Consider the following 19,224-nt stretch of genomic DNA (forward strand, 5'->3'; position numbering starts at 1 on the left):
CACAGCAACATGAAACAAAACTAGAAGAACTTGGGATGTAATGACTTTCCATTTGAACATCAGAAAAACAAAGTGTTCATTACATTACCTTTTGGTTTTGAGGCCTCTGGCGTTTTCTTAGTGGGGACAGCTTTTGGTTCTTGGAGCTCAGGCTTAATTTGAGCCACTTCAGGCTTAGGCACCACTGGTTTCACGGGTTCCACTTCAGGCTTAGGCACCACTGGTTTCATGGGTTCCACTTCAGGCTTAGGCACCACTGGTTTCATGGGTTCCACTTCAGGCTTAGGCACCACTGGTTTCACGGGTTCCACTTCAGGTTCTGAATGAACCAGTTTTGGTGTTGCTGGTTTGGGTCGGTAAGGTTCAGGTTGGGTGAAGACTACTGGTTCTTCAAGGTTAACAGAGAAATATTACCATCATTTAACACAGGAACCACAGAGTTGTAAGAGCTTGCGGCAAAGAGGAGACACATAAAACCTGACAGCAAGAACTCAATGCTATTTACGCATTGTAAGAACAGCAAGAAAATACTTCAGACAACAATTAAAGAGACAAAAAAAAGCCTAAAAAATATTCATTAAATCTGAAAGATCTTGAGAGCATAATCGTGAATAGTTTGAATTTCATAGTCATGCTAAAGTTGGTGAGTTTGTGCTACAAAAACTTGACTAAAGTTTTAAATATAGTGTAAATATTCAATATAATATACCATGAGATTTCCTGAAGTTTGTGTAAAAGTATGATGCTTTCTGGTAAAGATTTGTAATTCGCATCATTTACATAAACAGTTGAGAACGTGAGCCAATAAAGACCCACAAACACATAAAATAAGACCTTTTTAGTGACTCCCTGCATCATGAACATTACCTTCTGGAGCTGGACGTTTCTCTCTCTGAGGTGGAGCAGGAGCTTCAGGCTGTGGCTTCTTTGCTTCAGGTACTTTAAAACATTATCATTCATTTCAGTTTCTCACCACATTAAACTGAACATCAAGGTTTCTTTATTATTATTTATTTAGGAAAGAATTAAGAATGGAAATAAAAAAGAAAAGATGTAACATACCAACAAGACAAATACCACACGAAGAAGAATATAAAGAACAGACGTTTGTAGATACCTTTGACCAGAGGTGGAGGCGGAGCTTCAGGCTCAGAGGGTTTCTCCTCTGGCATCCTGTAAATCTCAGGAACTTGAAAGATCAAGAAAGGTCACATTAAAACTACTTCAGCCAAGCTCTACCGTCTACTCTGCCAAATCTACTGCATGGAAAGCTCCAGTGAAGGTTAATAAGAGCATGAAGGCAAGAACAGAATAACTGCAGAGAGATGAGACCAAAACATGACAAACACAGGTAACATGCAGGATCGTAGAAGTAACACCTGAGAAGAAGAACAGCTTCTGTAAGCAGCAGTTGGTGTTTGAAGCATTTAAGTGAATTTAAGTGGGCAGACAAACAACAGTCAGCTGATTGGCAGCGCCTCATTATATTTCAGCTCCGAGCTTTATGAGCAGCCAGAACATTTGCAGTTATACCTTCAGGGATTCCTCCTCTGCCCTCGACCTCAGTCCACTCAACAGTTTCTTCTACAGGTTTTTTCTCTCCTGGTGAGGAAAAAAAAGTAAACTCAGAAAAAGAACGACTGACATGTGAAAGCTGCTGCAGGTCGTCGAGTATCCAAAGCTGCTAAAAACAAAACGAAACACAATAACAGGCGAAACAGGAAGACGGGTGCGGGCCGCACCGATGAGCAGTCCAGACAAAAACACGTCCACAGCACGTTAACAGTCATTACACTTCATAGAGTGATTAAAGCTGATACCTGAGACGGACGAGTACTGAACCGAAAGCGTCTCTTCTTCATGTGTCAGACTTTGAAACACTACAGCAGACCACGGAAAGATATTCACCGTTAGACGTCAGATCAGTGAACAGTTTATGTTTGTGCAGACGACGATCAGGTCAGGAAACCTTTAAATATTTCAGATGAAACTCCAAATCCTGAATTTGAAGTTTGAAGTTCTGACTTTCAAAATTTGAGGTGAGATAATCCAATTTTAAGTTTAGCTTTAAAGAAATCTGACTTACTGTTTATTTATTGAAAACCTCATTTTGATTTTTCAAATCTGAGCAGCGAAGTCTGAGAGGCAACAAAAACCATAATGAGAATATAATAAATCGGATTTTAAAACAGGAATGTTGACATTTTTGTAATTCAGAAAACAACGTGATAAAAATCATAATTATAGTCAGAAACTTTACTACAATAAAATAAAAAGAAGTGTACATCTTTGAACTGGCTGAATTTTAAATCTCGTCATATCAGGATTAATTTGAAAAGCGATTCTCAGACACTGACATGACCCTCGTCTGCACAGCTCAGATAATGAAGCTGAATGATATTTGGGATATTATAACGGGTCGTGTACAGATGACGCTTAAAACAAGCACACAGTTACTCAGGGTTAAAGGAGGAGGAAGAAGGTGATGAAGATGATGATGGTTATGATTATGATCATGGACATGAGGGTGTTGACGGTTAAAGAAAACGGTTTAATGCAGAAAATCCGTCTTTCACATTTCGTCACGCAAACTGCAGAGATTACGGCGGTTAGAGCTGGTCTTAGAGAGCGGCGACTGCTGTACCTCTCACTTCTGTTCTCTGCTCAAAGAGATCAAACTCGGAGGAATCTTGTGGCAGAAAACAATCGTGTAAATGAGAGAAACGAGCAGAGTTACTGAAATCCTGATCAGTTTGAACCAGACTCACCTCTGCACACGAGCATAGACGCTGCCTCTGACACACGAACGGCTGTGTCGGGGACATCTGAAGGTTCAGCCACAAACACTTTGAGTATTATTATTATTACTATTATTATTGTTGTTTTTAAGTTCTGACAGTAAACCTTAACATTTGTTTGGTATGACTGAAATCACAGTGACGTGTAAGATGATGCAGTGAGTCAGGATAATGTTTGTTGAACTGAAACCTCACGGTCACAGTGAAAGCCTTGTTGGCAGTGGTCGGCTGTACTGCACAAACCAATGAGACGTCAAGGAGCCTCGCAAATAGACGAGCCGTGATTCTTGTGAAAATGGTGTCGGTGAAATGACCAGTGCGACCTCGACCTTGTTGTAAAATCGTAAACCTGCGTCTGAGTTTGCAGGTGAAGACGTGTTCAGGTTTACTGTCGTTTATTGGCTGCACTTTTTAAGATACTCACCCTGAGGAACCCTCCCTAACTCAATTTCTGTGAAAGGACAAAGTACAGAAACGTTATTGTAGCTGCTGACATCACGCTGATGTCAGCAATGTGTAAAAAACGTACAGACCTTTGCCTGACAGGTAAAGCTCGGCTGTGCTTCGAGCTTCTCCCAGTGGCTCCAGGCGAGCAATCACCGAGTACACGCCTGATGGGGAAACATCACGTTTCAGGCCAAACTGTCCCTCAAACACTTACAGAGAGATCGCGGTAAAGGCCGGTCACACCAGAGAGCCCAGCTAATCCTCTCTAAACGTCAGCACTGCAGTAATGTGAAGTTAAGTTTGTTTCACAGAGCTAATCCTGCACAAGGACAAGTCAAATATGCTACACCGCTGCTGGTACACAAATATGGTCGCTGGCTAGTTTTGCTGTTTGACGGTATCCTGTTCGGTTCATTCAAAAAATAAAAACTGATTACTGAGTAAAGCTCAAGGTTTTAGAAGCTAAACAAAAGCGCACGTGCTGCTCTGAACTCTGGCAGCGACTCGGCTGTAATACGACGGCGGGTGGATGAGCAGCAGGGCTCATTAGAGAGGATCCACTAAACGATGCTGGCGTGACCGCAACTTTACTCAGATTTCACATCTTTGCATTGAGTCTGTGCAGCTGAGGCAGAACGCTAGCAGGTTAGCAGACACGTCTTCTTCTGGTCCGATTAGTTTTTCATGTACCAAAAATCATTTTACAGGGGATCTAGTCTCCTCCTAAAAATTCTCAATTATTTCTTACTTTATCATCAGTTTATCTTCTGTCTGCTTACAAATAATTTCAGATCTTTCATGTTTTACTGCCCCTCTGCCTAAAAGCATTCATATGATTGTTGGGTTTTTCTGTCTACTTTGCAATATAAAGCGCCTTCAGGTCACTGTTGTTGTGTTGTGCTGCTGTATAAATAAAACTGATAAAATACCAAAAGGTGCTGGAAACAGTAAGAACTTTGTGTTTACTATGAAACTCAGTAACAGCAGAATACGCCCCTTCAAGCGCCCAGTAACATCTTTTTAGCTTAAAGATATTCAGCTGCTGTTTGTCGTGTGAGTTAGTAAACGTCTCAGCTAAAACGGCTAAACGCATTCAATGACATGATTAGAATACTTTTTTAATACTTTTATTGTGCACCATTAAAACCAGATGTTAATCTATAAGATGATGCACACTACTCAAACAGCTAAACTTTGGTCTAGTTGTTAGAAAAGTGTCTCCGGAGGAAAACTTGGCTGTGTAACAAACCTTCGTCCTCTGCAGTTACGTTGTGGATTGTCATAAAGTGCCGTCGGCTTTCAGTCCTGAAGTTATATTTTGGGCTTTCTTTAAGCTCCCACGAGTCTTTGTACCACGTGACGGTAGCGTTGTCGAAGGACAACTCGCACTCGAAGGTGGCAGAGCGGCGTTCGTCGACCTCGATGCTTCGGATGCTTTTAGTGAACTGAATTCGATCGACTAGAACCAGACAATAAGAGTGAGCCTCCGAAATATGCATTATGTGAAGATCTGATGTCACAGTTAAGTGTTAAGACTCCTCTTTGGACTAAGATCAGCTTCAGTATAAAAGACACAGAAACAAACACACAAGGTAGAGGAGAACCTTCAGGTTCAAAGAGGTCAGTCTGAGTCGTGTTAGTTCGGACTCATCCTTCTTACCTGTCTTACGAGCAGCTCCTGATAATAAAATGAAGAGCTGGAGGTGAGGACGTGTTACAGACACACAGACAGACATCGGGATCAAACACTCCGACTCTTACCTGTGACTGTCAGTTTGGCGTTGGAGATGTGAGGACCGCACACCACGCGGTAGTTGCCCTGATCTTTGACCTGGCAGTTCTTGATTTTCAGATAATGGCGGTCCCCCACGCTGCTGATGTCGTACTGTTCGCTGTTGTCCAGTTTCTGGGTGCCTTTGTACCAGGTGAGCGTGATCTCCGGGTAGTTGATCTTAATCTGGCACTCAAAGGTGGCGCTCTGGTTCTCCGTGATGGTCTGGTCAGTGATGTCCTCCATCACAGAGACAGGCTGAGCAAGAAAAACCCGTTTCATCAACGTCTGAAGTTGATCATATTAAGTGTTTCAGTATTATATACTGAAACGATGTGTTTATTTTTTAATGGCCTCATAATTAGATGGTGCTCTTACCTCCATGCTGACGCGTCCCTCTAGCTGCTCGATGAGTCGGGCCATGTCCTCTTCTTCGACTCGTGCCCCGCGCTCGACCTCCTGCAGCAGGACAGAGTCTGTGAGAGTCGCTTCAGGGAACATTTTCCATGTTTCCATGGTATTCATTCGTGCTTTATTATTATTATTAATTTGTTTAACTTTGCATTATTCTGTTCTCGGCTCTTTGGTCAGCACTTGCTGTTTTAAAGCGCTTTACAGATAAAGTTGGCTTGGTAGCAAAAATATGGAGAGATCATGTTCGCCATGCCCAAATTCCTCTCTGGAAAGGAGTAGGGATGGGTATCGAAAACCAGTTCTTGTTGAGAACCGGTTCCCACTGTTTCAATTCCTTGGAATTTTTTGCCATTTTTGCAAATGATTCCCTTATCGATTCCAGTCACCCCAAATGACGTCACCATGTTGCGGAGCGTCATTTACCTGACAGGAAACATGGCGGCTCAAACGCTAAAAAGTTTGGTTATACTTTACGAGAACGGATGACAACAGGGCAACTTGCAATACTTATTTAATTTAATTTAAGGGAGGAAACACTACGAATATGCAAAAGCATTTGCTCACAAAACACACGATGACCTTAAATGAATGTCGTGTTTTTAATTCCGGACTCGTGAATCTCAACCCAGCAGCAGCGGTAACGTTTGCACGTCCTCTCCCGTTAATGCAGGTAAATAATCAACAACAGTGCAGATTATGTTAGCGCGATCTGCCTTATTACAAACCTGCCATTACTGTGCGTTTAGGTGACCATGATGAGACAGAGTCTGGCTCAGATGCTGGCAGTTCTCGCTGCAGTCTACCGTAGCGTCTCCTTTCAGGCCAAGATAGGCGAATGTCACCGAGCAGAGACTCAGTTTGTGGTCAAAGGTTTGCAGCCGTTTGATGATTTTCAGTAAGTGAATGTGTTTAATTGTAGGCAGGGACATTACTGGATATTCTTGTGTAATTGCTACAGAATAATTTATGTTATACTTTGTTATTGCTACAGAAGAATATTTATTTTATTATTTTACATTTACAATTTTTTTTCCTGGGGACCCTGTGACACCCCATTGAAGAGCCGTAGGCTGTGGATCTCTTAAGATCTCACTGTTGGGTTTGTAAGGCCATGTTACTCCTAAATTTCTATCTTGTTCAAAGAGAAGATATAAAACAAAGTTCTAAGCTAATCGACCTTAGTGTTCTCCTTTTTTAAAAAAAAAAAATCGATAAGAGAATCGATAAAGAATCGAATCGTTAAACAGAATCGAAAATGGAATCGGAATCGTGAAAATCTTATCAATACCCATCCCTAGAAAGGAGAAGTATATTTAAAATGTCTGTTTTTCTGCCTTATTTGTCTGCATCAACTATGTTCAGCTGCTCTCAACTCAGACTAGGAAGCCCCAAAGTATAAGCCCCTGTTTATAAGATTGAAACCTGCAGTCGGCTGAGACTGAAGAAGTCACCTGATGATGACGAAACGTTTCTCCCACTGCAAACGTCCAGGTGAACACAATCAACTTTTGGAGAAGCCCCAAAGTAGGTTTTAGTTTAAATATGGGACCAGATACTCACACCTAGAAGCTGCTGGTAGTGAGTTTTTGCAGACTAAAGTTGGTAAAATGTTATCGGCTCCACAGCTAAGCCAAAATGTTGGCGACCCCAGAAGTGTGTTACCAGTCCAGAGACTTGAGGGCCATTTGGCCCTTTATTTGGTGGAATTTAGAGCTAAAGTTTTTGTCTCCATCCTTCCTGCTAACAGATTCTGAACCGTGATATTAATTCTGCTGCTTGCTCACACAGCTGCACTATGTGGGACGATGTCCGGTCATCTGTGCTGAGGCTTTCTGTCTTACCGCTCTTCCAGTCTCCATCTCCTTCTCCTTCTTCAGGAACTCCACGGCCTGCAGGATGGCACGGTAGTCATGGATTCCATGTTCCCGCAGGATCCTCTCATAGTCTTTGGGGTCGTGACCTCTAAGCAGATCTACAATGTTGACGTCTTCTTCTTTCTTGGGACTCTTCTGTTTGGAAGGAGTCCTGAAAATAGAAAATACATGATCAGATTTTTCTCTGAAGCAGATATCTCCCAGATGTTTGCTCTTCTGTTTCCTTCAGGCTTTGATAAAAGAGTCGTTGAACAGAAAAGGATTTCACACTGCCACCATATCTTAATGCCTTACTTCTTGAGCCTCGTTCTTAAGTCTCCCATTTCTCCCATGTCCTCCTTTTTGGTCACCTCCATATCAGCGCCACTCTCAATTTCTCCATGTTTGTTGGTGGCAACACATCTGTAATGACCAGAATCAGACTTGGTCACTTCTCTGATCTGCAGTTTGGCATCCTGGCCCTTGTGCTCAATGGAGATTCGACCACCGGGGGTGATCTGTCTCCATTTGCCCTTCATCCACTTCACACTGGGGATTGGGTCACCTCCAATCTTGGCGATAAAGGTTGCAGTACCCTCTGCCAAAATCAGAAGTACACAAAGTTAGTTCAAAATGGAAACCTTTAGAGATAATGAATGAAAGCAAAAAGAGCCTCGGCTCCTGGTGCTTACTCTCTGTGACAGAAACATTTTGGGGTTCCTCGATGAAGAACAGATTGTCGAGCCTTTTGACCGGGGCGGCTGCAGCCGGGGCAGCAGCCTCAGCGGGTGGGGCCTTGGCACCTTTATCTGAAAGGATTTGAAAGTGAGTTAAATGTTGTGAAACACATAACCAGCAGAAATGGTAAATGGCCTGTATTTGTATAGCGCTTTTTACTAGTCCCCCCTAGGGACCCCCAAAGCGCTTTACAGTCCAGTCATCCACCCATTCACACACTGGTGGAGGCAGCTACGGTTGTAGCCACAGCTGCCCTGGGGCGCACTGACAGAAGCGAGGCTGCCATATTGCGCCATCGGCCAACACCAGTAGTAACGACCGAGACTGTCCGAGCCGGGGCTCGAACCAGCAACCTTCTGATTACTAGGCGAACTCCCAACTCTTGAGCCACGATCGCCCTTGAGCCGAAAGAAATAAACACACTGCATTTCTCATAAAACTACTTCAAAAACAAAGTTTTGTAGTAATGTTGGTTTAGCTTCACTGCAGTAAACACTTTTTCCACCGTGCAGTGGAGAGACAAGATGTGTTCATTACACAAAACTGGAACCACAGATGGATTACCTTTTACAGTGACTTTAGACTTGCAGAAGTCGGTGCCATTTGCATTGCTGGCCTTGCACAGGTAATCTCCAGCATCTGTCTTTGACACCTGGCTGATCTCCAGATTGGCCGTTCCACCAACAAATGAGATTTTGGTGTTTCCGCTGGACGCGAGCTCTCTCCTGTCCTTCATCCACTGGATGGTTATTGGAGTAGAGCCGGTGACGTGGCACTGGAGGCTCAGCTTCTCCCCTTCACCCACAGTCACTGGTTCCAGAGGAACATCAAATTTGGGAGCCTGGCCAGTCTCTGGAGAAGCGGTGGAAAAACCGACAGGATGACTACAAATACTCACCTTTCAAACAGTGAACTGTTAAACTGAAGCTCATCCAAAATCTGGATGGATGCTAGCAAAACAAGTTACTGTATTTCATCCTGAAAACAGTCATAATTTTACCCAAATATAGTAAAATATTACCCAAACATTACTTTAATACAAGGAAAGTGTCAGGTTTTAATCTTTAGTGCCATAAGAACATCCTGTAGAGTCACATCAGCTTTAGCTGCATGGATGAAAAGGATCAAATCCTAAATGATGAGTCCTACCTGTTACTGTGAGAGAAACCTTACAAGAAGCTTTGCCGGCTTCATTGGAGGCCTCACAGGTGTAAACACCACCGTCAGAGCCCGTGGAGTCTCTGACACACAGCACGGCCATGTTGTTTTTGAAGCTGATATCATATTTGTCCGAGGCGTGGATCTCACTGTTGTCCTTGTACCAGGAGACGGTCAGAGGTTGCGAGCCGGACACTCGGCCCTCGATCTTTACAGTCTTACCCACTGAATCCACCATGGACTCAGAAGGCTTCTTGGTGAAGTTTGGAGGAACTTTGCGCTCTGTTAGTGGGGAAGAAAATAAGAAAGAAAATCATGCCGTGCAGTGGCATTGGAAGTTTGAGATTCCAATTTAAGAGTTCAGGCCACCGGGCCTTTACCACAGCTTCAGGAAAAAGAGCACACGAGACAACATACAAACAACACAAACAACACAAAAGCAAAGAAATACTAAACATCAGAGATTCTGACCAAAAATCTCCTGTCCATGAAAAAGACCATTATCTGACCATTACAGCGTTCTCAGCCGGAGAACTGGTTTCAGGCATCTCTCAAAGCTTAGTAAATCCTTATTTCAAGACCTACAAAACGCAGAGCCAGCCACTGAAAACACACCCTAAAATATCATCCTGGTTATTCGTGGCAAGCACAAGATCACAGGAAGTCAAATTTATTTCCATAGCACTTTTAAAACAACAGCTGGTCACCAAAGTGCTGAACATCTAAAAGAAAAGTCAAACGGCATAAAAAGAGGACGAAAGACAACAGACTTTAAGAAAGTAAATATAAATCGAGAAGATCTGAGTAAGAAAGAGCACAAAAGCAATCAGAACTTATTCTGATTTAAAAGAGAATAAGAGGGTTTTGAAAGTGTCTAATGCTCCACAGTTTAGATGAAGCCTCAGCAAAGGGCCAATCACTGTGCTGCAATCTGAACCTCGGGAAATGTCGGCGCATTTGGTGCGCAGACCACAGGAAACTACATTCAACAGCATCAGTGATTAGAACGATATGTGGGAATCAGACAAAGGAAACGTGTTTGTTCGTGCACCACCTTTTCTGACATGACTGGCATCTATGAATTATTCACTTACTGTTACATAAACATGGGAATTGTCCTCTGAGTGTTTCAAGTATATCTTCAGTCTCAACATTATGCTGGGCGAGCTGGTTCTGAGAAACAGTGGTTTGGTTGGCTTCACGCTTCCCTGTTACGCTGCCATCTAATAATAATAACAGGTGATGGAGGTTATGAAATATTGGAGATAAACTAAGATCCGTTTTTAGACCTCGATGACTAAATACTGTGTTCCTAAACAACAGCGGGTCCCGGCTGCTCTTTTGCAGTACTTGTCTGAAAGGTGGGAAACCTCTAAATATGAACCTGGATTAAAGCTCGTTGTTGACTTTTAAGATTCCTTGTAACTCAGCAAAACAGCTCGAAAAATGTCTTTAAAATATTCACAGTCACACCAGGCTTCATTCATTCTTCATTAATGTAGAAAAATGAAGTAGTGAACGTGAGCATCACCTTTCACAGCCACGCTACAGCTGGTGGAGGCTGAACCAACCCGGTTCTCGGCCTTGCAGATATATTCACCGTGATCAGACTTGGTAGATTTGAACAGTTTCAAAGTGGCAACGCCATCTGCAAAGTCCATTGAGCAACTGTTGGACTTGCGCAGCTTTCCATCATCTTTAAACCAGGCGACAGAGATCACAGGAGTCCCTGCAATCCTGCACTCTAAGGTCACCACATCACCCATAGTTACCTCCACTGGCTCCAGCTTGTCAACAAAGTATGGTGCTTCTAAAGTGAGAGATCAGGGTGGTTTAGTTTAAGTACAGATGTGTAAACACATAAATGAAAAATGTGTTTAAAAAATGGCCAAATTAATGAATGCATGGTCATAAGTCACCATAAGAAACACAGAGTGATCCACATTCACATGCACAACCAATCTTTTTACCTAGGATTGTAACTTGTGCTTCACATTTGTCACTTCCAGCTCCATTGTCTACCTCACAATAGTATCTACCAGCTGCCTCCATCCTTTCAGAGTTCAGAACCTCCAGGATGCAAGAGGTGTCTGTGGTGATCATGTTGTGCAGATAAGAGGCTTGGATGAGTTTACCATCCTTTTTCCAGGTTACATTTACAGTTGGGGTTCCAGCATATGTGACCTCGAGCCTCAGAGGCTTGTTCTTTTCAATGGAAATGTCCCTCAGCCTCTTCACAAAGTGGACTGGCTCTGAGAGGGGTAAGTCCACCGTCAGTTAAATAAAAATCAGTGCATGACCTGTAAGACGGGCATATATAATGCTAACAAACCTTTCACAAACAGAAAAACTGAGCAGCTGTCCTTTCCTGCATCATTAATGATCTGGCAGGTGTACTCTCCTGCATGAGACTTTTCAACTTTGTGAAGCACCAGTGTGGCGACGTCATCCTTCAGGGAGATCTCGCAGCCTCTCCCGTGCTGCATTTCCTTGGCTCCCCTGAACCATTTGACCTTTATGGGAATGCTGCCTTTCACTTTAGCCAAGAAAGACACACTTTGGCCAGGCAACGTTTCTCGAGCCTCAGGCGTTTCAGAAAAAGATGGAGGTTCTGGTTTCCAATAAAAAGATTCAAATAAAAGATTTGTTGTAACCAAACCTCTGATCTGAGGAAACCATGTTTAAAATATTCTCTGGATTACTGACCTGTCACATTCATTGAAGTGCTTGTCTCACTGGCTCCTGCAGCGTTCACAGCTTTACATGTGTATTTGCCAGAGTCTGATGTCTTAATCACTGGAATCCTCAGTGTGCGCACATTATCCACGCTGCTAATGTCATAGTTCGGCCCACTGTTTATCTCTTGGCCATTATGGAACCAGGAAGTTGTTAAAGGAGCAGAACCGGTTATCTTACACTCCAGCTCACCAGGCTTACCCACAACGAGGTGGGTATCTCTCAGCTTCTTTATGAAACTCGGGGGAATCAACTTATCTATTGTAAAGAAACAATAACATGGAGAGCTGATTGCTCGTTAAAAAGAAGAAGACCAGAAGAAGACAAGCTCACAAACAGACAGCGAACACAAAAAACACAAACCTGAGACTGTGAGCTTAATTTTGCAAGAGGATGTTCCAACGTGGTTTGTAACCTGCAGGGTGTATTCTCCAGCATCTGCTTTGTCAGCAGACTGAATCTTCAGGGTGGCAAGCTGCTTTTTGAAGCTCAGATGATACTTTGCATTAGCAGAGAGCTCTTTGTTGCCCTTGAACCATGTAGTTTTCAGTTCTGGTGAGCCAGATACTGTTACCTCAAGAGACACAGTTTCTCCTGACTTCACATTCAACAGCTCCGGGCTTTCCACGATAGCAGCCGGTTCTAAAGATTATGTAAGAGCGCATTAGGCTAAAGAAATCCTGGTAATTAATTGCAATGGTAATGCAATTAACTTTGGAGTCTACAAACCTAGAACCGTGACTTGGGAGACCGACTCGACCGCTCCACAGTCGTTCCTCAGCTGGCAGGTGTATTTACCAGCTGTGGTTGAGTCAGCCTGGGGCACTACAAGAGCAACCACATTGTTTTCAAAGGTGATCCTCCTGTTGTCATCTTCTCTCAGAATATGATCTTTGTCCTGAACCCAAGACACGGTCAGTGGCTCCGAGCCGTGCACGGTAGCTGTCAGCGTCAGCTGCTGACCGAGTCTCACTGACCGATCGACCAGTTTCTCCACAAACACTGGTGGTTCTGAACAGTGATGGAAAGATCACAGATGAGGAGGTGATCACACGTGGCCAATAGGAAATGACCACTAATATTACACTAACCTTTCAGAGCAATGGCAGTGTGGCACGATTTACTTCCTACATTGTTTGACACCCTGCACTCGTAAAGCCCGGCGTCATCTTGCTCCAGCTTTATAATATGAAGTGTAGCAAAGCTGCCCACATTGACCATCTTGCATTTTCTATCCTCCTTTAGTGGCCTGTTGTCTTTGTACCAGTTAACCTGGAAAGGTGGGGTGCCAGACATCTCACAATGCAGACTAGCATCTTTGCCTTTTATGGCCTCCACCGGGCTTGGAGTTTTAACAAAGGAGGGGGACTCTAGAGAATACAATGAGATATATTAACAGATGAAGCATTCATGAAGACGTGACACGAAGCAAGCAGTTCATCCGGACAGTTTCAACCAATAGAAATACTGTGGAGGGTTAAACAGAAAAAGAAAAGCTCATCATGAGAGACAAAGTCCTAATATTCCTGATGGGAGAGTAGGTTAAATCCCCAACATACTGGAAGACAAATTTGATTTTGAAGAAAAAAGACACGATTCCAGAAAGAAACAGCGAATTCAAGCTTCCAACACAGGGAATCATCCTTTTCCTCATGCAACATATGTTTAGAGGAAGCAAAATCCAAGTCTCTACTCAGAAGCTGACCTTGAACCGTGAGGACGCTGCTGCAGCTTGCACTGCCAGCATCATTATGAGCCTCACAAGTGTAAACTCCGTTATCGTCAAATGTTGCATTGGAGATCTGGAGGTATGCAGTTGAGTCAACACACATTGTTTTATAGTTCCCTCCATCAGTTATCTGTTGGTCATTTTTGTACCAGCATATTCTCAGGGACTGTACACTGGTGACCTTGCATTCAAAGCAATGTCCCTCGTACTGTTTCACAGACGTAGTGGGAGGCAGTTTCAGGACAAACTGAGGTGGTTCTGCAAAGTAAGAAAAATATCAAGTTACTATCCTCAGCATAAAGTAGCACTTGAGCAGTAATGGGACGGGTGGAGGACGCAGACACATGACTGGCTGCTGTAGCAGGGGACTCTGAAAATAACACAGATATTTCTGGAAGCCAATAAAGCAAAGAAAAGACACATGAAGACAGGGAAGAGCTGTGAAAAATGGAGAAAAAAGATGGAGTTAAATGCACGGTGATGATGGTGGACAAAAAAAGAATAGTCCAACCTTTCACCAGTAACTGTGCCGCACTTTTCGCCGTGCCTGCTTCGTTGCTAACTTGGCAGGAATAAATCCCAGACTGCACAGTACCCACTGAGCAGAGCTCTACAGAGGAGGAATATTTCTCCAGTCTAACTCTGCACGATGGCCCAGTGATGAGTTCGATGTCATCCTTGAACCATTTCACCATAAACGGAGGCGTCCCTTCAAAGACACCTTTGAAGAATACGTCAGACTTGGGAATAACAGCCTGAGACTCAAGCTCATCTATGAATCTTGGCGGCACTAAAACCAACAGAGAAGGATGATGATGATATGTGACGAAGAGCCCGTGAGCTGATAAATCCATAAACTGAATGCTAACCTTTAGCTGTGAGGACTCCACTGCACACACAGCTGCCTGCTTTGTTGGTAACTTTGCAGGAGTACTCTCCTGTGTCAACACTCCCAGTAAGTTTTAACTCCAGCAAGACTCTATTTTCAGTGTGTACAAGTTTGTACTTGGAGCTCTCTGTAACCTTTTGTTTCCCTTTGCTCCATTCAACTGTCAGAGGAAGCGAACCGGTCACTCTGCACTCCATGGTCACCACTGAACCCATGATTCCTTGAATGTTTGTTAATTTCTTAATGAATGTGGGAGGAATCAACTCTTCTGTTTAAAATGATAGCAGAAGATAATTAATGTCAGAGAAAAACTTCAAATATTCGTGTCTTCTACTTGTACTGTGGTAAATACACATGTAAAGCTGTAAACCAAGAGTCAAAGAGTCTACCAACCCAAAACAACCAGCTTCACTTCACATCTGCAAGTCCCAACTGCGTTTTGGGCTTCAAACATGTACTCTCCACCGTCTTCCAGCTGAGAGGACATTATGTTAAGTCTACTGAGGTTGCCCCCATAGCAGAGATTATGCTTTCTGCTCGACTGGAGCTCGTTGCCATCTTTGATCCATTTTACACTTATATGAGGAGTTCCAGCTACCCTGCATTCAAAGCTCACTGGATCTCCACAAGTCACTTTAACAACCTCCGGTTTCTCTTCAATCGTTGGTGGTTCTAAGACACCAAAAAAAGAAGAAGTAAATGTACTTCTTGGTGTAGTTGGAAATCAGCCTAATGTTAGATAAACTGCTTGAAGTAAAGGTACCTTGCACAGTCAGTGTTGCTGAACACACATCTTGCCCAGCCTCGTTTACAACATGGCAGGCATATTTCCCTCTGTGAATAGCCTCACAAGCAAGAATCCTGAGAGTGGCCTCTTTGTTCTGGAAAATTTGCTTGATCTTCGGATCATCTTGGATCCAGTTTTCATCTTTTTTCCACAGCACAGAGAGTGGCAGGGGCCCTTCCACAGAGCAACGAAACACTGCAGCATCTCCCACAACAGTGGAGACGTTCTGTATCTTCTTAATAAACTTTGGAGGCACTGACAGGGAGAAGACACTGTTGTAATACCGGAGCATATATAACACATTGAGTGTTGGGTCATCGATAAAACCAACCTTTCAGAGACAACACCACCGAGCCAGAGCAGCTCCCAACCTCATTGGCTACCACGCACTGGTAGGTGCCCACATCATCCACGTCACAGTCCTGGATTTTTAAGCCCACATGTTCACTATCAACAATAATGTACTTTTGGCTGGATAAAATTGCCTTTTTATCTTTAGACCATGTGACACTGAACGGAGCACTTCCTGCAACTTTGCTAGCAAACGCTGCCGTGGAACCTTTAACGACTTCCAGAGACGATAGCTCTTCAACAAATGACGGAGGCTCTGAAAATAACAAAGCAAAGCGCTCTAAAGAAGCCTTTGGATCAATTAAAGATAATAACATACAGAACTTAGCATTTAACTTGATCTTAATTTTCACATAAACAGAGAAAAGAAAACCAACCTTTCACTACAAGCTCAAAAGTGCAACTCTCTGTGCCTGCTTCGTTGGAGGCCTCGCAGAAGTATTTCCCGCTGTCTTGTTGACTAACTACACAAACCTCTAAAACGGCAACAGAGGTAAGAAATGATATCTTGTATTTGAGGCTTTGGTGAATCTGAACTCCGTCTTTGAACCATTTCATGGAGATCTCTGGGGTACCAGCAACCTCACACTCAAACACCTTGCTGCCTCCGACACGCACTAATGACACCGCTTCAGGTTTTTCAGTGAAAAACGGGGGCTCTGAAATAAATACATGAAGAAGTGACTTAAAGACGATCATCATTTTCAAAGTGAAGCAAAAGGATGAAGCTCCAATATGAACCTTTTACAAAGAGTGCTGCCTTGCATGAAGCGGAGCCCACAGCATTCTGGACTTCACAGACATACTCTCCAGAGTCAGAGGTTTTGGCAGAGAAGAGCTCTAGGGAGCTTGAAGTGTTGTCTTTGATTACAGAGCACTCGGCACTCCGAAGGATTTCTTTTCTGTTTTTAAACCATTTGATGGCGAGCGGAGGTGTGCCAGAGACACGAAGAGTAAACCTAACCTTTGATCCAGGCAGCACATTCTTGGAGTCCGGTTTTTCGAGAATGCGTGGTGCTTCTGTTGGTGGAAAAACCCCAAAATGCCATCATACAACACAAGTCTGTAAAAAACTATGAAAAACTACTGATGATGCATGAGATCAAACCTTTAACAGACAAAACCCCGGAGCACTGGGCAGATCCTGCCTCGTTTTCAGCCACACAAGTGTAGCTCCCACCGTCTCTACTGTCGAGACAGCCGATTTCCAGGAAAGCAACATTTTCGAAAAACGTGCATTTATATTTTTGACAAGTCTGGATCTCTGTTTCATCTTTGTACCACTGTATGGTCATCGGCAGAGAACCAGATACGAGGCACTCTAGACGAGCGCACGATCCTTTTATAGCTTCAGTCTCTCTCAGTTTCCTTGTGAAGGACGGTTTAATAATCTGATCTATTACATACAAGTTGGAAAAAAACATTGTAAGGGTGACTGTAGGAAGAGCTGCAAACAGATTCAACAAAGCTTTGGGAAACCGACCTAAGACTGTAAGTGATGCGTCACACGAACTGTGCCCAGCAACATTAGAAACTTCGACAGTGTAGTCACCGCCGTCGCTCTTCTCTGTTTGTGTCATCGTGAGCACAGAGCTCGTGTCCGTGCTCTGTATTCTGTATCTCTGTCCTGACGCCAGCTCCTTTCCCGCCTTAAGCCATCTGACCTTCAGCGGTTTAGTGCCTGAAAACCTGCATTCAAATCTGGCTGGGTCGCCATGGGTTACACTGATGGACTTTGGGTGCTCTGAAATACTTGCTGGCTCTGCGATAACAAAATGATTCAAAGGCAACTTTGATCACTGCGCTGCATGCGACAAATGAAGCGGCAAGCTCGACACAAAGGCAAAAGCGGACGATTAGGACCCACGAACATCGTACAAACCTGTCACTATGAGCACTGCGGCACATCTCTGAGTCCCGGCTTTGTTCTGCGCCTGACAGACATATTTCCCGCCATGTGACAACTGAGCATTTTTCAAATTCAACATGGCACTTTTGGTTTCACAGGACATCTTAAAATGCTCGTCTTCCGTAAGTTCACGATCATCCTTGATCCAGGACAAAGTCATGGGAAGTGACCCAGACAACATACACTTCATGGAGATTTCAGAGCCCACAATACAGGACATATCCTTTAGTCTTTGAACAAATGATGGTGGTTCTAGTGGGAAAACACATATGTTGTTATCATTCACAGGCAGTCTAAATGAAACTGAAATCCTAAACCGTTGCAATGACAGTGGACGCATGCAGCGAGGCAAACTCTCCCCCCACAAACCTTTCAGAGAAATCTGGCAAGAGCAAGACGTCTCCCCAACATCGCTTGAAACAGTGCACTTGTATGTTCCTTCATCTCCGGTCTGACAGTGTGAGATCTGAAGCGTGATTGTGTCATTTTCCACACTGATTTTATGTCTTTTGTCATTTCTGATCAGCTTATCGTTGAGGAAGCAGCTTATTTCAAATGGAGGGGAACCTGAAACGATTGCTTCCAAGATAATCTCAGACTCCGTAACAAGCTCAGCTGATTCAAAAGGCCTCACAAACAGTGGAGGCTCTAAAAAACAGAGAATAAAATTACATTTACAGGCATGAAGAAATAATTCTAGTCTGATGTCTAGTCTGGTCCACAGAGTTCATTCAGCCTTTAAATTCTAGTTTCTAGGTTTTCTGAGTAACAGTGAACCGGACAATGGTTTTTAAATGACTAGTAATCCTTGGGTTACAGGTAATGTGTCGTGGGTTATTTCTTTAGACCATCTGCTGAGGCAAAGGGCCAACACACGCTCATAAAACATGGACATTTCAGAGCATTTGAATAACCTGCTTGGCTCTTTATTTTTAATTTAAAGGGTTAGCACGGCATATTCAAAACACAAGTTCACACTGTCAGTTAATGCAGTCTGTCCATTAAACATCTGTACGAAAGGTCAGCTGTTAATAACATGGCTGACAGTAATCCCCAGTTACCCCAGTAATCCCCTCCTAGCTTCTTACAAATATACCATTACTGGGAGTCTCTGCTTTGATGGAGAGTAACTAAACCTGCACTGACGTCCATATAATGCATGCAGCACCGAACATGTGAGAAAACCCTGTGGACCAGACTTGAGATGGAAACAAATCTAATGTTTGAGGACAGCAACAGGAGTAAAATCAATTAGTTTCACAAACTAAACCTAGATGGAGACCTGCGCCTTGAACCAGGTTTAATCTTGGTGTTGGAAACGGAGTCTTTGACCGGTGAAGAGTGAACCAACCTTTCACTGTTACACAGCTGCTGCACTGCTCCCTGCCGGCCTCGCTGGACGCCACACAGACGTAATCTGCACTGTCCTCTACAGAGCAACTCTCAACCTCCAGAGTGGCCAACGAGCCGTCGAAGGTCACGTTGTGTCTGCGGTCTGAAACCATTTCTGAGCCATTTTTAAACCACGTGACAGTAATAACAGGAGTGCCCTGCACTTTGCAGGACAACTTCAGAGGCTGTCCTGTTTTCAGCAGCTTTGAAGGTTCAAGCTTCATCGTAAATGTTGGGGCTTCTGTAATTAAG

At 43.5% G+C, this 19,224-nt stretch overlaps 1 protein-coding gene across 11 annotated transcripts in view; it reads right to left on the reverse strand.

Moving 5' to 3' along the window:
- Positions 1 to 19,224, reverse strand: part of LOC146501191 (titin-like) — a 171,660-nt gene that overhangs the window by 116,460 nt on the left and 35,976 nt on the right. For 6 of the 11 annotated variants that reach the window (XM_085135574.1, XM_085135577.1, XM_085135570.1 and 3 more), the window contains 38 exons: positions 18,932 to 19,213; positions 17,950 to 18,228; positions 17,554 to 17,832; positions 17,155 to 17,433; positions 16,780 to 17,067; positions 16,413 to 16,691; positions 16,049 to 16,330; positions 15,652 to 15,927; positions 15,297 to 15,575; positions 14,927 to 15,205; positions 14,514 to 14,801; positions 14,156 to 14,434; positions 13,621 to 13,902; positions 13,007 to 13,285; positions 12,645 to 12,926; positions 12,279 to 12,557; positions 11,886 to 12,173; positions 11,512 to 11,790; positions 11,150 to 11,431; positions 10,711 to 10,989; positions 9,171 to 9,461; positions 8,586 to 8,873; positions 7,976 to 8,092; positions 7,599 to 7,881; positions 7,272 to 7,455; positions 5,395 to 5,475; positions 5,007 to 5,274; positions 4,906 to 4,923; positions 4,495 to 4,704; positions 3,332 to 3,409; positions 3,223 to 3,249; positions 2,769 to 2,825; positions 2,645 to 2,689; positions 1,821 to 1,880; positions 1,534 to 1,602; positions 1,118 to 1,189; positions 868 to 939; positions 89 to 388 (listed from right to left, as the gene is read on the reverse strand). In XM_085135574.1, the coding sequence (XP_084991700.1) occupies positions 89 to 388; positions 868 to 939; positions 1,118 to 1,189; positions 1,534 to 1,602; positions 1,821 to 1,880; positions 2,645 to 2,689; positions 2,769 to 2,825; positions 3,223 to 3,249; positions 3,332 to 3,409; positions 4,495 to 4,704; positions 4,906 to 4,923; positions 5,007 to 5,274; positions 5,395 to 5,475; positions 7,272 to 7,455; positions 7,599 to 7,881; positions 7,976 to 8,092; positions 8,586 to 8,873; positions 9,171 to 9,461; positions 10,711 to 10,989; positions 11,150 to 11,431; positions 11,512 to 11,790; positions 11,886 to 12,173; positions 12,279 to 12,557; positions 12,645 to 12,926; positions 13,007 to 13,285; positions 13,621 to 13,902; positions 14,156 to 14,434; positions 14,514 to 14,801; positions 14,927 to 15,205; positions 15,297 to 15,575; positions 15,652 to 15,927; positions 16,049 to 16,330; positions 16,413 to 16,691; positions 16,780 to 17,067; positions 17,155 to 17,433; positions 17,554 to 17,832; positions 17,950 to 18,228; positions 18,932 to 19,213 (8,139 nt within the window). The remainder of the gene's footprint in view (positions 1 to 88; positions 389 to 867; positions 940 to 1,117; positions 1,190 to 1,533; positions 1,603 to 1,820; positions 1,881 to 2,644; positions 2,690 to 2,768; positions 2,826 to 3,222; positions 3,250 to 3,331; positions 3,410 to 4,494; positions 4,705 to 4,905; positions 4,924 to 5,006; positions 5,275 to 5,394; positions 5,476 to 7,271; positions 7,456 to 7,598; positions 7,882 to 7,975; positions 8,093 to 8,585; positions 8,874 to 9,170; positions 9,462 to 10,710; positions 10,990 to 11,149; positions 11,432 to 11,511; positions 11,791 to 11,885; positions 12,174 to 12,278; positions 12,558 to 12,644; positions 12,927 to 13,006; positions 13,286 to 13,620; positions 13,903 to 14,155; positions 14,435 to 14,513; positions 14,802 to 14,926; positions 15,206 to 15,296; positions 15,576 to 15,651; positions 15,928 to 16,048; positions 16,331 to 16,412; positions 16,692 to 16,779; positions 17,068 to 17,154; positions 17,434 to 17,553; positions 17,833 to 17,949; positions 18,229 to 18,931; positions 19,214 to 19,224) is intronic. The other 5 variants (XM_085135578.1, XM_085135576.1, XM_085135571.1 and 2 more) reach the window with 3 other exon arrangements.

The sequence above is a fragment of the Neolamprologus multifasciatus genome, chromosome 16 (genome assembly GCF_963576455.1).
Source record: "Neolamprologus multifasciatus chromosome 16, fNeoMul1.2, whole genome shotgun sequence".
Lineage (NCBI taxonomy): Eukaryota > Metazoa > Chordata > Actinopteri > Cichliformes > Cichlidae > Neolamprologus > Neolamprologus multifasciatus.